At 42.6% G+C, this 17,421-nt stretch overlaps 3 protein-coding genes across 5 annotated transcripts in view; all 3 read right to left on the bottom strand.

The window, feature by feature from the left end:
- LOC111605109 (heparan sulfate 2-O-sulfotransferase pipe) overlaps positions 1-17,421 on the bottom strand; it is a 44,841-nt gene that overhangs the window by 4,125 nt on the left and 23,295 nt on the right. For 2 of the 3 annotated variants that reach the window (XM_030225963.1, XM_023323452.2), the window contains exons 2-3: positions 15,875-16,041; positions 9,990-10,048 (exon numbers count right to left, since the gene is read on the bottom strand). In XM_030225963.1, coding sequence (XP_030081823.1) covers positions 9,990-10,048; positions 15,875-16,041 — 226 coding nt within the window. Of the gene's footprint in view, positions 1-3,026; positions 3,230-3,303; positions 3,459-3,515; positions 4,073-9,989; positions 10,049-15,874; positions 16,042-17,421 lie in introns of those variants that run through there. The other variant, XM_023323451.2, reaches the window with a different exon arrangement.
- LOC111605102 (heparan sulfate 2-O-sulfotransferase pipe-like) lies at positions 1,768-3,001 on the bottom strand. Its single transcript, XM_023323444.2, has 4 exons — positions 2,972-3,001; positions 2,273-2,832; positions 2,057-2,211; positions 1,768-1,998 (listed from the first exon to the last, which is right to left on the bottom strand). Exons 1-4 carry the CDS (start codon positions 2,999-3,001, stop codon positions 1,772-1,774), a joined length of 972 nt encoding a protein of 323 aa, XP_023179212.1. The 3' UTR covers positions 1,768-1,771.
- On the bottom strand, positions 4,945-8,911 carry LOC115483448. Its single transcript, XM_030225438.1, has 9 exons — positions 8,367-8,911; positions 7,680-7,896; positions 6,634-7,394; positions 6,414-6,568; positions 6,117-6,342; positions 5,981-5,996; positions 5,623-5,928; positions 5,323-5,567; positions 4,945-5,260 (listed from the first exon to the last, which is right to left on the bottom strand). Exons 1-9 carry the CDS (start codon positions 8,909-8,911, stop codon positions 4,945-4,947), a joined length of 2,787 nt encoding a protein of 928 aa, XP_030081298.1.

Below are 17,421 nucleotides of genomic sequence, written 5' to 3'. Positions count from 1 at the left end.
CTTGCTGCTTGGGCGTTAGCAGACGGGGACAGCTCTTCTTCAGGCCCAGATGATCGACATCAAAGTCATTGATGTCCTGTAGGTTCTCCATGAATTCGAGCAGCGATTCGCTGCCCACCTTGGCGCAGCGTGTGAAGAATAAGCGATCCATTTCGGCTTTGGGCGTGTTGTTGAGCTGCGCTGGCGTCAGATCATGCAGCTGGCAGGAGTTGGGATGGTGGGAAGGGTAAAGGGATTAAAGGAAGTGCAGTTGACACACACACACACACATAGGATTAGACACAAAATGGACTGGGCTGTGCTCGCGCAAGTAACAAAGAGTTTTTAGTGTGTTTTGTTCTGAATCTACAAATAAATTTATTTGTCTGGCATAATACGTTATCACCAACTACAGCTGCTCGACTAATTCAACAATCCGTGCTTCTCCAGCTCATGCAAGTTGAGGGCCAAGTATTGCTTATACAAACGCTGCTTGCAGAAATGATAGAACTCATATTCATATGTGAAATTGCGCCTAATCATGTCCTTGACCTCTGGCTCAATGTAGGGCTTACGCTTGTTCTTATTCCGATTTGTGATCTTGTTACTATGCACTAATTGGTAAGGGTAAGGGGTGGAGAGAGAGGGTTAACGGCAACGGCATTTGGCAGGTGAGATTTCGTTAACCTACTTTCATACATCAGCTTGGCGCCGCGAAAGAAACGTGGTATATAGCGCTCGAAGACGGTCAGCGTTATGTTCGTATCCTCCCAGCTGCCCACCACTGCATAGTCTCGCTCCACATGCTCCTTGGCCATTTGTATGGCTGTGGGCGAATTGAAGGGACTGCAAAGTGGACGCTTGGTTCAAGACGCTCGGTTCAGAGTGGGCATCACCGCACGCTACTTACATACAATCGGAGTGATGGCCACAGTAGAAGAGCGATTGCCTCTTGAAGTTCGGTATGAAGTCCTTTACTGTATGCGGCACATACTGGCACTCGGGATCGCCGCTGCGCACGCAATCGTTGAAGTTCTTCTTGTACCAGGACTCGGGCTTGATCTTCTTGTTGGGCGATTTGCGGAACTCGATGGCATTCTTGTAGGAGCTGCGTGCGTAGTAGAACCAGCTGATGACCCGCTCCACCGGATCTCTGACCATGTTTATATAGATCGGCAGCGGCAAGTCGAACTCGCTAAAGTCCAGCCAATTGACGTGCCTTATGTAAATGGTACCCTCGTCCAGGCCAGCCACCAGCTCGGCAGTTTCTCGTTGCACTCGCTTTGGCATTTGCCTCACTGTGCCCACATGCAAGCCGCTGCGCTCCAGTTGCAGGTCATCGTTATACTCGACCAGTGCCGTAAACAGCTCGAGCATTGCCTCGCTGCCCACCTTAGCGGCACGATTGAAGAACAGAACATCGATTTCGGCAAATCGTGTGTTGTTCAGGCGCTCGGCACTCAGATGTTGCAGCTGCAGAACAGTTTCGTATCAGCTTTAAGCTCATATAATCCGCAGTTAGTCGCGAAGTAGAAGCAGTTGCCTTAGTAGTTCCGAAGCAGTTCAGTGGGAGCAGTTAAACTTATAGCATAGATAGCTTGGTTCAAGACTTAAGTGAAGGTTATTAAAAAGGCCTAAGCAATAAATCCTTCTAGCCCTTTCAATTTCTAATTCTATATGCACTTTAATAAATAAATAAAGCTATGAAAATAGTTTCTATTATATTAGCTTGCATTTTTATTTAAATAGCCTGAAAATGTAGATTCCATTACTAAACTAAGTGCTCCACTAGCTACTCTCTTATGGCCAGCTCGTTGCCCGCCTTCATTTCAACTAAACTATTGTCCAGTCGCATCAGCTCATTGAGCTTCAGTGCCAGATACTGTTTGTGCAGTCGCTGGCGACAGAATTGATAGAATTCGATTTCGCGCGTAAAGTTGCGTCGCACCATGTTTACGATTTCCTCACTAATGTGAGGCTTCATCGGATTGTCATTCGCTTTGGCAGCGTGAAGGCCCGCTGCAAACAGCGTCGTTAGTGTAAACGGCAAACGAGTGTTCGACTGCTCTGTACTTACAGTAGTACATTTTGGAGGCGTTCGCAAAGTAGCGCGGCACATAGGCCTCCAAAACGGCCAGGGTCTCGTTGGTGTGCTCCCAGGTGCCCACAACCGCATATTCGCGTTCCACATTCTGCTTGGCCAGCTGCAGGGCCAGGCGCGAATTGAAGGGTCTGCAGTTTTGGGTTAGTTGTGAGAGTGGAAAGTGAACGACTGAGACTGTGTCACACTCACGTGCATTTGAACTCGTTGTGACCGCAGAAGAAGAGCGTTTGACGGCGATGATCGCCGACACGCTCCAGCAGCGAGCCCTCAATGTAGGTGCAGACCTTTTCGCCACTGAGCACGCACTGATCGAACTCGGTGTTGACCCATTGGGGATTAGGCATTTCGCGATTGTTGCGCCGACGACCGGGCACAAAGACCCACGGGGCGCGTATATAGTAATACCAACTGATGACGCGATCGACGGGATCGCGCACCATATTGATGTAGATGGGTCGGGGCTGCTCGTGCTTGGTGAAATTCAGATAGTTGACATGGCTGGCAAAGACGGTGCCATCCTCGAGGCCCACTATATTATCTATCCAGTCGCTCTCCTCGGTCTCGTCGAGCAAGGGCCGAATGCCGCCATTTTGTGGATCTTTTTCCACATCATAGTCGTGCACCCTGCCCAGGGCACGCATTAGCTCTATCAGCTGTATGCTGCCCGTTTTGGGCACACGATTATAGAAGAGCACATCGATCTCTGCCTTCTTGGTATTGTTCAGCTCATTGGGATTCAGCTGCAGGATCTGCAAATACCGTTTGAGAGCTCAGAAGCGCATCCAGACACAGTGACTGCAAGCAGCAAGCAGCGACCCAAAAACCGACTTCAGATTAGTAGCGAAAAGGAAGAGACTCGTTTCATTTCTTTTTATATATGTATAATACTAAATTGCTGTATTTGTTCGAGATAGGCATAAATCAAATCTTAATCTGTGGCGATTCAAACGCTTCTGTTTTCAGTGGAGCTGCTATCCTGAACTTGCACCTGCTTTCTGATGGCTATGTACTGCTTATAGAGGCGTTGCTTGCAAAAGTGATATAGCTCAATCTCGTAGGCAAACTGTTGCTTCAGATAGGCCTCCACATCCTCGTCTAGGTGGCTGTCGTGCGGCGTGGCGTTTATCATAAACTTCTCCTGATGCGCTGCACACACACAACATGAAAAATATGCATTAAGAAAAGAGGAGGAGAGAGAGAGGGGGGGAGAGTGGACCTACAGTAATACTGATTTGTAGCATCGGTAAAGAAACGAGGTATATATGCCTCGAGCACGGCCAGTGTTATGTTTGTATCCTCCCAGCTGCCCACAACGGCATATTCCTTTTCCACATGCAACTTGGCGATTTGGGTGGCCATCTCGGAGTTGAAGTGCCTGAGGAATGGCAGCAATTAGACCAACAGCCAGTCAACTGGTGGGGCAGTTACCTACGTGCAGACGTTCTGATTGCCACACAGATGCAAGGTGAAACGGCGCCAGTCTTGGTTGTATGGTAAATGCGAATCAAATACGCATTCGGGCGCTATGCGTTGTCTGACGCAATCGTTGAAACTCCGTTCGAAGAACTCCTTGCGCTCTGTGGGCTTATTCGGATTGCGCAACAGGCTATTGGCATAGATCATGGGATGCCGATGGTAGTAATAGGCACTGATCACCTTCTGTATGGGATGCCTCACGAGATTTATGTAAATTGGTCGTGGCATGTCGTGTGCCGTGAAATTGATCCAATTTGTATGCTCTACATAGGCCGATGGCTCCTCCAGCTCTAAGAGCTCCTCGGCAAAGGCCAGCTCCTCTTTGAAGTTGTACACAATCTTCTTCGTGGGCGGTATCTCATTGCGATAGGTGGCAAAGCCGTGCAGTGCACCCAAATGACCCAACAGCTTTGTCATACTCTGACTGCCAACCTTTTCTAAGCGATTGAACAACACGAATTCACGTTCAGCTTTCGGCGTATTGTTCAGCTGTGCCGCTGTCAGAGTGTCCAGCTTGAACGGAAGACAAAAGTAGAGCTGGTCACATGCACCATGTGAACTTAGGCGGAAGCTAAGCAAAGCGAGTTAGTGGAAGAGTTGAAGCAGTTGCGAGGCCAGTTGAACTGATCTAACAGATCTCAAAACAAGTTCGATGATCATCCGAAATTTGAGTTTTATGAGCAGAACTTCCAATTGGTATTCAAAGATTTTATAGCTAAGAGCTGAGAGCGTTGCAAGCAGATCTCAGATTTGTCAATCAACGATTTTATATCTAATCACCTGATAAGCAGAGCTCAGTGCAGCTAATCATAGATTTGAGCTTTGAAAACAGATCTCAGATCTCCCTACAAAGAATTTATAACTTATCATAGATCAGAGCTCTGATAAGCAGCGCTGATAGCTAATCAGAGATCAGAGCTCTGAGATCATTTGCCTCTACTCAGACAACAAAGCTCCTAATTCAGATACTGAAACTTAATTGAATTTATGTTTAATAGGAAATGTCCTTGATCTTTGTTCTCCTACTGAAAAGCTTTCATATAAAATCAGAGCTCTTAAAGCTGTTGTCAAACCTTCCATTCAGAGAGATCGGAGCATTGAAAGCAGATCTCAGATATCCCATGTAGAACATTTATTACTACACAGAGATCAGAGATCACAGCTTCAACATCAGATATTAAAATTCAGCTTAGCTCTGTCAAAATATAGTTTTTTATGCTCCTATGCAACAGGAGTCATATCAAATCATAGATCAGAGCTGTGAAAGCAAGTCTCAGAGATCAGATCAGATCAGATCAGATCAGATCTAATCTAATCAGAGCTCAGAGCAACTCCTTGTTCTGCTCTTTAAATATTCCATATTCCATCAGAGATCACAACTTTAACTAACGATTTATTGCCAAGTACTGCTGATATAATCGCTGCTTACAAAAATAATAGAACTCATATTCGAATGTAAAATTAGCTCGTACTAAGCTCTTGATGTGCTCACTAATTGGCGGCTTCCAATGATTGGGCTGGGACCAGTCATGCAGAGGTTTCGCATCAAAGTACAGCTGAGTGGCGCCCTTAAAGAAGCGTGGTATATAGTGCTCCAGAACGGTGAGGGTTACGTTAGCATCCTCCCAAGAGCCGACGACAGCAAAGTGCCGTTCCACATGCCGCTTGGCGCGAGCTATGGCCGCTGGCGTATTAAAAGCTCTGTTCAGATCGATATTAAATATTAAAAAAAAAAAACTCCATTGCTGATGAGGCAAACCCACTCGCAAGCCGGCGCATGTCCACAGAAGAACAAGCTCTGACGCTTGTGATCACCGACATCGCCTCGAAATCCCATCCCAGAATCATAGCGACACTCGGCATCCCGTCTCAAAACACACTCCTCGAAGCTCTGCGTGTAGAAGTCGCGCTTCTGAAATGTTCCTTTGGCTTTATACATGCTCACAGCTGTCCAGGGCGTACGCTTGTGATAAAACCAGCTGATGACCTTCTCAACCGGGTCACGCACCTAGCAATGTCAGGGAATCGTAAGAAATGGAAACAGACTTCAGCAAGTGGCGTACCAAGTTCACATAGATGGGCTTGGCGCGAAATTCAACGTAGCCAACGGGCTCGACATAGGCAAGGGACGCGCTGGCTGCCAGATCTGAAACATAATGGCGCAAAGCCGATTGCTGCTTGGCATTTAAATGATTGGCAATGGGCCTAGAGAACGGCGTGTGCTCGAGAATAAATTTGTTGCGCTGCGCTAAACGGCTGAGCAGTTCGACGAGCGTCTTGCCACCTGTTCTGGGCACACGGTTAAAGAAGAGCAGCTCGCTGTTGCTCAACTGAGTGTTGTTCAGATTAGAGGCCTGGAGCTGCCACAGCTGCAAAGAGTACGTGAGAGGGAGAGAGATTGCTGAGCAGCGCGACAAACACAAACAAAAAGCGAAAGCTATCTATGAAAGCCTGGGATAGAGTCGACATATGCGCAATGTTATTGTGTTTAGGAATTTATTGAAGCTTAATTGATGTATATATATATATCTATTATATATGCAAGTCTGTTTAATACTCATAGTCATCTTTAGCATCATCGCCGCGCAGCTCGGGCATCAGCAAATAGTCATCCTCGCCAAACTTTTTGCCCAGCGCTGCGTACTGCAGATAGAGACGCTGCTTACAGAACTCGTAGAACTCGATTTCATTGGTCAGATTCTTGCGCAGTATTTGGCGCGTCTCGTCGCTCACGATGCGTGTGATGTTGTTGCGATTGATGCGGGAGAGTCGCTCCTCGCCCACTGCAAAATCGAGCCAAAGTTAGCAAATCCGTTTGCCACGCAGCAAATATTGAATCTTAAATGGTGCTTACGATAATAGGCCACCTTGGCGTGGCGAAAGTAACGTGGTATATAGTTCTCCAGCACGGTCAAGGTGATATTCGTATCCTCCCAGGTGCCCACGACGGCGTATTCCGCCTCCACTGTGTGCTTGGCCTTCTGCATGGCCATTTCCGAGTTGAAGGGCCTGGCTCAGGGATGGTTAGTTTCAGTGGGAGCTTTTGCTGCGAGTCGCCTCGAGTAGCTACTTACATGCACAGCTTCCTGTTCATGCCGCAGAAGAACAGAGTCTGCCTGCGATGATCACCCGCGGGATTTTTCACCTGCATTTGCTCAAAGGTGCACAGCGGATCATGCTTGCGTACGCAGGTATCCAAGTCCATGTTGAGGAACTCATCCGAGGGCATTTCGATGGCATTCTCGCCAAGCTTGGCCTTCATATCGTTGTAGTACCAGCGCGCGCGCACATAGTAATGCCAGCTAATAATACGCTCGATGGGATCCCGCACCAGATTTATGTAGATGGGTCGCGGCAGATGGTATCGGGTGAAATTGATGTAGGCTATGTGCTGGCTGTAGACGTGCGGCTTGGGCCGTGTCAATAGATCACCAATCAGATTCTTCTGGCCCTCCTTGGGCATCATGACCGTCTCCTTGACGCTGCCCGGATTGCGTGCATGCACAAAGCCATTGATTTTGCCCAGGCGTCGCATTAGCTCCATTAGCGACTGGCTGCCCACTTTGGGCACCCGATTGAAGAAGACGAAGTCCGCCTGCGCATGCTTGGTATTATTTAGCGCATCCGCGGCCATATTATAGCCAGGCTCGTCATCATCTTCATCATCCACAGCATCATCGACATCGTCGTCATCGAGCATATTCCTTGGCATCGCCAGCTGCCTGTCGTGACCAGCCTTGTGCAAATGATTGTGAGATGTGTGTGCCACATGATGATTGTCTAGCTCATGCATCCGCTCGCCGCTTCTGGGCGCGTGCACATTGTGAGCATGTAGCTGCATGGAGTAGGCTTTGATTAAAGATCTATGCTGTATCCAAGTCCCATGCCCAGTTCGAGGCCAGCAATAGCCGACTAACACTACACAGTTAGAAGAGTTTTGAGAGTTTGAAAGGACCAAGCTGGTCGAAAGTTAGAATGGCTTTTATTCTTGAAATCTTATGCGCTAATTGCTCAAGCTTTTCTCCAACTGCACTGCTATAAACTGCTTATTCAGACGCTGCCTGACAAACTGATAGAACTCGATTTCCTGCGTCAGATTGCGAGCGAGCAGCGCTCGTACCTGCTCGCTGATTGCGGGTCTGAATGCATTCCGATTCACATTTTCCATATTGTTCTGCATGGCATAGTACACATCCATGGCGCCAGCGAAATAGCGCGGTATATATGCCTCCAGTACACGGAGAGTTGTATTCGTATCCTCCCAGGTGCCCACCACAGCGTAACGCTGCTCCACATTCCGTTTGGCCTGCTGCATGGCTGCCTGGGAGTTAAAGGGCCTGCGAAGGTTGATTTGTTTTTGAGGGGATGCACTGAGGTTTCTTGCAGCGAGAGTTGCTCGATGAGTTAGCTGTGACTTGGGTGTCAAGTGAAGAACTTGCAGTGGCAGATATTCAAATTGAGCAGCTGAATATCTATTTAATACTCTATTATTTAGAAAGTTTTTGGTTCCACAATTATTTAAGGGCTCTCTAAATTTCTCAAAAATTATTTAGTCTTTTAGCTCCAAGCAGCTCGAATAGGTCTTATATAAATAGTACCTGTTCATACCATGTTTGCTTCATAGTCTAACTTTTATCTGGCCTATTAAATCTTAATATAATAATTTAACATTTTAAAACCTTTCCAGGTCAAAGAGCAACCTTATTCAATAAGCCAAATAGAACTAGCGTCTTATATAATTTCTTATCTTCATCAATCACGCTTTAGTCACTTGAAACTGATCGAGCAAACCTCCTCAATTACTCACATGCAGCGTTTGGTCTGTTGGCCGCAGAAGAACAGCGTTTGTCTCCTGTGATCGCCCAGATTTCCCATATCCAGCTGTTCGTAGACACACTCCGGATCGTGGCTGAGAATGCAACGATTGAAGTCCTTTTTGAGCCACTGCAGTGTTGGCATTTTGAACTTAGTGCCAAAGGCATTCACACGATCGGCCAGATACCAGGGCGCTCGAGCGTAATAGAACCAGCTAACCAGACGCTCAATGGGATCCCGCACCAGATTCACATAGATGGGCCAGGGCTGCCCGAACGTGGTAAAGTTCAGAAAGGCCATGTGCTTGGTATACGAATTGGCTGTGCTGCAATTGAGTATCTCAGTTTTTAATAGATTGCGTGCGAAGCCGGCATCCATGAGTATCTTTTCGTATAGTTGTTCGGGATCGCGACGCGCCTGGAATTTGTTGCGCTTGGCCAACAGCTTTAGCAGCTCCATCAGCTTCTCGCTGCCCACCTTTGGCACTCGATTGAAGAATAATGTATCCAGTTGAGCTCGCGGCGTGTTGTTCAGCATGGCGCTGGTCAGGTTTTGTAGCTGCCGGATTGCGAAAAGTGGATGCAGTTGGCAACTGTTGCAGTTGTTGTTGCTATTGCTGTTGTTGTTGTTACATTTACACACAAACACGGGTACAGGAAAGATGAGTGGGTAGCACAGCAAGTACACAAGTAAATGGAACACACATAGAGTTGTAGGCTATAAGCGGATTTATGTTGAAGCAACAGGCACAATTGGGCTGTGGGGCAATAGGCAACCTGTATTATGCATCAGGCAACAGGCAACAGGCATCTGGCCTGGCCAACTGGGCACAGTTTCTTTTTCATTTGCCTATAAACCCATCGACGTCAACGACGCGGCTTTCGCAACTGACACTTAGCCAAATGAAAATCCTAGTCGTGGACTTACCTTTACGCGTTTATGATTTGTGCAATAATTATAAATCGAATTTCTATCACTTCTATGATGCAACTGGCGCATCTGGCACTAGCCCAATCAAAATTTAATTAAAAAAAAAAAGAAGAAACTGCGCTAACAAAATTCCAAGACTGAGTCAAAGTGTAGTTTTTGTGTTAGTGTAAAGACAGAGAGGGAGAGAAACAGAGAGAGAGAGAGAGATAGACCAAAGAAGGTATCACAGCCTGAGCTAGAGAGCGAGCGCTAAGCACTACAAAAGGTTTCTAATCTATTGTATATATATATGTAGGTGTATATGTAAGTGTATGTGTATGTGCTGTATGCGTGTGAGACAAAGAGAGAGAGAGAGAGCGAGCGAGCGAGCGAGCGAGTGCTATGACATTCGATGAGCAAACCATATGAGTCCATTCACGTTGATGAGCGAGAGGGCAAGAGAGCGCTAGAGTGAGAGGCAAACAGCAGGCAAGAGACACGTCGAAATAAATATCAAACACCAAGGAGCCGTAGCAGAGCTACATTTGCAACGCTTTGAAATGCTTTGGATGGTTTCGCTGATTTTGAATTTTTTATGGCCAACCAAAATGTATGCAATAATGTTTACGACAAATGTATGGCAAATGCGAATCATAAAACATATATATAAACATATATATGCATATAGAAAATGCTTTTCGCTTACCTGACCAGTGCTCTTCAAATATTGATAGGTGCCATGGAGTGTGTTAATATCATCGTGCTCTACAAGAGGAGAAAATTATAGAAGAATATATTGAATTAAAATAATTTACAATTTATGTTTGAATATTCACTTAAAGAACTTGCTTTTGGGCTATTTTTAATAAAAAAACAAATGTTTTTTTAAAAAATTTCTACAATTTTCAAGCATTGCTGCATTTATAGTAAAATGACAAGCTAAATTAAATAAGAAACAACTATCAACTGTTAAATGGCTTGCCAAATAAAGCCGCATTGTCAACTTAAAGTTGTACGCCTCTAAAAAAACATGCTTTAAAAGAATTCCAGCTGCTTGAGGTTTTTAATCCATCGCTGCTGAGCTAGCAAAAACTATAACAATTTATAGCTGCTCAGCTCACATTCAATTTCACATTCAACATCTATTTTCCTTATGTCATTCCAGTTTCTGTCTATCAATTACAATTATTAGCTCATATTTCTGCATTGACCTTAGCCACTCACCGAGGGCAGTGCCAAACTCCGCCCCAGCGACATGTCTGTCAATACTTTTACTTTTTTTGTTGCGGGCCAAAGTGTTTATGCAATATTTGCGATAGGGAAGAGCACTCGATGAGCAAGTGGAACTCGCAAGCCGAGAGAAATATTAAACGAATGTCGAGTGAGTGTAGCTAAATATGCAAACTCATGAAGATTCCTTTCACTTTCGCACAGCGCCGCAGTCTGCAGGATGATCTACCCTATCGGGGCATATCAGATCCCGTCTAGTGAAAAAAGTCTTATTAACCATTTCGAAAGTTGGCACAATGAAGTCTTTTTCAATGTGTCCACTGCGTATTACGCTCGGCTGCACAGTGTTGCAAGGGCAATTAAAATTTTAATGGCCATGCATATGTCAGGCTCGGGCGTAGGTAGGCCCCAGCAGCAGCAGCAGCAGCATCAGACAGAGTCTGGTTTCTGTGTTAAGAGCTTGCAGTTAGTTGCACACTAAATGACTGCAATTCAGCATTTGGACAGGCGGAAAACGTCTTGATTTTTTTTTTTTGAGAGCTGCAGGAGATGGGAAGTGGCTTGGGTAGTGTGGGTAGCTCGCACCACTTTCGTTTTGCGGCTAAACATTTCATAATTTGCCCGCTGGAGCCTGGCTCGACGAACAAGGAAGCTGGCATCCAGTTCGAGTCGAACAAAACCAATGCCCATAAACCAGATTCGATGTGTGTTTGTGGTCTGGTTTTTGGTCATTGGTTTGGTCATTTTCACTGACTGATCTGAATGAAAGTCGCCAAGCATAACTTGTTTCTCGCTGACAAGTCACTGAACCAATGTGAAATACATTTTGTGGGCCAGACTGAAGCCTTTTTTCTGGCACTTTTTGTGCGGTCTTGAAATTGGGTTACATCCATGTATCTCATGCTGCTGCATTAGTTACACCCTCTCGGCTTGGCTACTCTACAATTGCTCAAATCCAGTTTAATTTTTTCATTCTTTATGCTGTTCTTGGCCAGCTCCGGCTATTGGCGCTCATTGAAGGTGAACCACATTACAGGTGTCAGCTACAGAGCACAAAAAACATACGTAATGAGCTCATGTACCCACTCAATCGGTCACTCGATATATATACAATTTAACAGCGGAACATCAAGTTGGTGTCAATTGCAGTTAGTAGAGATTGACTTGCAATTAGTAACATCATTAACCTAGTTCGTCTGTTATTTTGCTTAATTTTAAATAATTAATTTAAATTTCAAATAAAATATATATTTTTTTCTTTTAATAAAATCCAATTTCTTGTTTTGTTTTTATTTCAGCATCTCTCAGTAAAGTAGCAGCCACTTGGCTTAGCCCCTTTTTTTGCTGCTATTATTTGTGGTTATTTAGTTTCAACAGCTTTTAACTATAGTCTTGCCTGGCCCAAAGGCCAACTACCTGGTTAAGTGTCTATAGTGCGCTCCAATTGAAAATAAAACTTGTGTCGGTTTAGGCCAAACCGCATTTAACTGGTTTTTGCATGCAATTTTATTTGGTATTGGAATGGGAACTTTGCTCATGAATTTGTTTATTAAATTAATTAAATTTAAGTGTGCAATGGGAAGTGTTTGTAAGCATGAAATGAAATATCAAAAGAGCTTGACACAATTAAGAGCCATAGCAAAAGAAATTTTTAAAAAGCAAAAACTGTTTGAAAAAATAACGTAATTATTTTTATTAATTTTAGTTTGAAGTTAAAGCTTAGTCATTGACTTTGGCAGGCATAAGCCATGATTGTGAATAAATGGCAGATTTTAATAAATATTTAAACAGTTGTGTCTGTCGATAACTCAATCGGCTGCGGCAATATAGCTATGGCAAATAGTATCCCTGGGTCATTCTATATCTGACAGCTTGCATCCATTTTATCTACCATTATTAGTACCTTACTTTAGTAGTAATGTAACTGTATATGAAGTGCAAATAGCTATACATTCATAGCTACAAGAATTATCTTTTTAATCAAATCTCAGACTACGCTTGCATTGCTTTAGCTTCAAGAACATTTAACTAGCTGCAAACAGTGTTAACTTGCTCATCAGAGCACATATAAGCCGCAAGTTAACAAGATGCTACACACACAGTCACACCTAGCACAGCATAACGTTTTGCCTTGTTTGTTAATTAGCCCAAGTCAAGTTCAATGCGGCTGCCATATAAAAGAGAAAAAAAATTATTTAAACAGTTCAAGAAAAAATCAACAACAGCAGCTGAAGGTGTCATCAGCTTGACTTGTGTGAGTATTTCGAGTGTACTCGCATTTGTTTCTCCAAGTCGTGTGAGTCAATTAAATGAAATATTTATGAATGAATGAACGAATGCTTGGCTTAGGCTAAAAGGCGGTTGTCGCTGCTGCAGGCAACAAAACATATCTCAGCCGTGTCAAGCGAAGGTTTTTCTTTTATATATTCACTTTTTTCTCTCTTGTTTTGGCCATTAGCCATTTCTCATTGGCTTCGGGCCTAAACAGACAATTTGTAACTGTCGTCTGAGCTCGCAGCGGGCACAATTGACGCGTGCGCAGCCGCAGCCGCAGCCGCAACAACAGCTGCGCAACGGCAACCCACAACTGGCTGAATGTCTTCGTATTGGAGCGCATCTGCAGACAAAGCGACGTCAGAGTCGGAACTATCATCATTGTGATCACATGACCGTGGCACAGTGGTACAAGCCTGCAATAAATTGCAATATATGCTGTATAAAGTCAGGTCCATTCAGCTCGAAAGGCAAACTTCAGATTCGAAATATGCAGAAATACTTTTAGCCATTTGCTCTTACTCGGGTGAGTGTAGAGTTTTATCTTTATCATTTATATAATTTCATCAGCTACTTATCTCTCGCACGCCACTGTGCCTGGTTCACTTGGCTTTTATTGCCAGCAATCACCGCACTTTGGCGTGAAGCAGCCGTGTCGCATTCTCCCCCCGATCGAGCCCCCTGCGTGAGCCACGTATGAATCTGTCCGCTGGGTTTTTGGCATACTCTCGTCTGCGACTCTCGTATTTCGTCAGTGGCAGCAGCTGCCGCACCGTAAGCAGCTCTGACTAATTTGCAAGTGGAATTGCAGGCCTAGACGAACTCAAGCTTCCGGCATTGAAATTAGGGTTTTGCATGCGGAAAGTTTGATTTGATTTCGAATGAACGTATTCCGCCGTACTGCAGCTCGCAGTAATAATGGAGTTATTAGTTAGTGAGTTGATTGGACATAAGTGAGGGTTTCACTACCGAGATTCTAATGATAAGCCCAATTGCTATAACACCAGCTAGTTGCATAAAGAACAACTGGGGCACGTTCTTCAGACGGGGTTCGTGACGCCTCAAGCAACACATTTGAGCACACAATGCAAAGAACAGTTTCAAGTGGCACTCGAATTACTTATTGTAATTTCAATCGACATGTGAAATGTGATCTTATGAAAAAGAAATTATAATGAAAAAAAAACCATTCGATATATGACATTGTTTCTAGTTTTAAATTGAAGATATGACCCTCTTGAAATTTCCACGACTTGCTTCAATGTGTGCGATTTTATGGGTGTAATAGTAACTCGAATATGTGAAGAGTTCTTGAAAACTTTAAGTATTTGAGTAAACTGTCGAATCTAGTGATTGCGGCAGCTGTTTGACGAGATCTCGTCGGGTGGAGTCGTCAAATTGACGAAGAACTTTTACAGCTTGCGGCGTTGTGTGAGTTGAATCTATCAACTTAGATGTATTAATGGCTAAGACGGAACTAATAATATTTTATTTAATTTATGTTTGACACATGTTACCTGATCTATCAATAGTTAAATGTTTTCTTTTTAGAGCTATACAACTTCGACTTGACAATGCAGGTTTACTTGATAATCCATTTGATAATAGATAATTGGATTTTATGCCATTTAAATTGTCATTTTTTAAAGATAAATTTACAGCAGAATAATCCTTGCAAATTAATGCAATTTTTAAGAAAATATTTACTCTGTAAAATTTATCGTTATCAGCACTACATCCATTTTATGGCGTAGATAATGATGTAGTCAATTTCTGGCTGAATTGGCACATAAATAAACAAAATTGTTGCATTTAGAGTGCGGATAATTCGGTATCGAAACAGCATTGCAGCCACAGATATTGGTTCATGCGACTGCAAAACGATAATGATCAAGATTGTGATGATAGTGAAAATATATTAAATTACTAATAACAACCAGATCTTCTATTATTTCTACTTTGGAATTAAATGTTCTATCTAATAAACTCTTCCTCATTGATATTATGAATTTATTTTTTAAATTTATTATTAAACAAACTTGTATAACTCTAAAAAAAACTCTAAAACTCCATAATCCCAATTTATAATTATAATAAACTTTAGCCATTGTGATATAATTATTCTATATATAATCATTCAGCTAACTTTAAATTCCATACAATATATAATAATAGAATTATAGAAATACAATTTTCAATTGAATGCAAATTGTTTGAAGCGATAGAAGACGATTTAATTTATTCATCTGGATTTAAGCATATTCAAAATAGATTTGACTGCAGCATATTCCGTAGAATAGCATAATTCACAATTTCCGCAGCTTAAAAACTGTGCTCGCTCTAGCTTATGAATATTTACTAATTGAATTAATAAATATATGAATGCATATATTTTAAAGTACTGCATCATTTATCTGCCCATATATGTGTGCATATATTTGTTTATGTATTTCGTTTCCGAATGCTTAACGCATGTCAAAAGGTTAAATTGCTGTTTGGGAAGCCATGAACTAGACCCCTTTTGGGAAAAGCTGTTCGCTGGCATAGCTAAATAATTAATAAATATGCTGAAATATGAAAAATAGATGAAGTATATGGATATATGGTCAATGCGATGTTATTATTATAAATTGGTGAAGTGCATCTATGGACACAACTTCAATATATTTATTATAATTGAGCTCATGTTTGTGTGTTTGTGTCATAATTTATGCATGTATCGCAGAGTCGCGCTCTAATTTGGCTTAAAACTTTCAACTAATTTATGGTTTGCCAGCGAAAAAACATTGCACAGAAAGTGTTAACAAAAAGGCATTTGCCGTTTTGTTTATTGGCTGGGTCAGTGTGGTCATTAAAAATCAATTGGGCGTAGCCGCAGCACTGTGTTTGCTTTGAGTTTCCTGTGTAAAGGGCTTATCAGATAGCTGCATTTGTATCTATAGCCTGTCTCTGTCTCTGTCTCCGTATCTACGCACGTACAGCATGTACAATCGAGCGAAAACTTTGACACAGTTCGAGCCTGGCTGGCCTTCTCTCTAACAACAGCCCCGATGCGTTTGTATTTAGATTCGTATCTTGGTTACTTACTGCCCGCATCATGTCCGCTTATGTGATTGCCAGTTAGTCCCAGGGCCGAGAATTCGGATGGCTGCAGCTTCACCTCCATTTCCTTCAGACGACTGTTTAATTTGTTTGTGTGCATGAACAGAAAGAAGGTGCACGATATGGCCAGCAAGGCAATCAGCTCCACAGACCTGCAAAACACGTAGAAGAAGAGCAAATTGATGATTGAAACATTGTTAGTCAAAGGTTGGGGCCACAGCATACTATTTATGTAAACGTTGAGCTTTTGTAATTTACGCCAAATTGGTTTTTAGCAGCTATTATTTCATTTACACTTCGAATCGCCGTCACACACAGAGAGCTGCGATACTCTCACAGCTGCAACTGACCCCCTACCCTCCAGCTGCTGCTGCCCTTAGCGAGAACTACAAAGTATGCGCTGTGACAACATTTAATTAAGTTCTGACAAGCCAAAACAAACCAAAACAAAACAAAGAGCAGCGACAAGGAGCACTGCAGCAAAAGAAAGCAACTATAAAAATTATACAAGAAATTAACAAACAATATGCCTCGCAAGGTGCACAGCAGCGACGGCACTGTACAGTGGGTGCTAATAGATTGACTACAGAAGCAGTCGCTAGTAGCTGGGTTATACTAAAGAGTGTTACTATCTCAGCCATGGAAATATTTGATAAGCTTCGTCATTTGATCGGGCATCAGTTCTTGCGTCTGTAGAATCGAAAGTCAATTCAGTTTTAATGACTTATGTAAGACTTTTTGCATGATTTCCTATAGCAAAGCACGCACGTAACTTTGAAATGAAACCATAAACATTACATTTGTAGTTGTTTTGGTTTAATGCCAATTTGATTTTTCTATTTGGCTTGTTTGGTTAAACTTTATAAGGAGAATTTCTGTAAGAGTTGTGCCATAATTAAAAGTCATGATTGATGTGGATGGACTAGCTATATATAAAGATAATATGCAATATATATAAAAAGGCATTAGCTTAAAATCATGCTCAATTATAGCTTGATTATAATTTAACTGCATCAAATTAATATTTATTTTTTGGGAAATCGCTTTAAAATTTTGATTTTTTATAATCATTTTTTATACATTTTTTAAATTAATTTTTTATACATTTTTTAGTTGCATAAATTTATAATTTCATGTTTTTTTTTGTTTCAAACAAATTTCAAGTACAGCCAGCAGCAAAGTTTTAAAGCAATGCACCATTTGGTAGATGCGGCCCATGCCACAGGGGCTAAGCTGGTCGCCGCAGACCGGAAGCAGCTTCTTGCTGGCCTCTATTTTTTTTTGCCTGCACACTTTTTGAAACATTTTTCGCTGCTTATTTTATATTCTCCATTCTGTTGGGTTGATAACAAAACAAAGCTAACAAAGCAACACAAAAATAAACCAAGTCGAAATTGCAATGCAAACTGTTTTCTTTGGGCAACTTTTTTAATGCAGCTGTCGAGGCATCACAAAAGAAAAAAAGAAGCAGAAAAATTAAAAGCAAAAATATTTTTTACTGTTTGCTTTTGTTGGCATAAATCTACCGACAG

Source organism: Drosophila hydei, unplaced genomic scaffold (genome assembly GCF_003285905.1).
Source record: "Drosophila hydei strain 15085-1641.00,03,60 unplaced genomic scaffold, DhydRS2 tig00000001-arrow-pilon, whole genome shotgun sequence".
NCBI classification, from domain to species: domain Eukaryota; kingdom Metazoa; phylum Arthropoda; class Insecta; order Diptera; family Drosophilidae; genus Drosophila; species Drosophila hydei.
This window is presented reverse-complemented; position numbering and strand designations above follow the sequence as displayed.

Excerpts from the sequence above, each read along its gene's own strand:
- LOC111605102 (XM_023323444.2), bottom strand. The coding sequence starts at position 3,001 with ATGCCTATCTCGAACAAATACAGCAATTTA. Across the intron at positions 2,833-2,971 it reads CGAACAAATACAGCAATTTA|ATCCTGCAGCTGAATCCCAA; the intron begins GTATTATACATA and ends CGGTATTTGCAG. Across the intron at positions 2,212-2,272 it reads CACAACGAGTTCAAATGCAC|ACCCTTCAATTCGCGCCTGG; the intron begins GTGAGTGTGACA and ends CCAAAACTGCAG.
- LOC115483448 (XM_030225438.1), bottom strand. The coding sequence starts at position 8,911 with ATGCTGAACAACACGCCGCGAGCTCAACTGGATACATTATTCTTCAAT. Across the intron at positions 7,897-8,366 it reads CAACAGACCAAACGCTGCAT|GCCCTTTAACTCCCAGGCAG; the intron begins GTGAGTAATTGA and ends CAACCTTCGCAG. Across the intron at positions 6,343-6,413 it reads CGCCAAGGTGGCCTATTATC|TGGGCGAGGAGCGACTCTCC; the intron begins GTAAGCACCATT and ends TCGATTTTGCAG.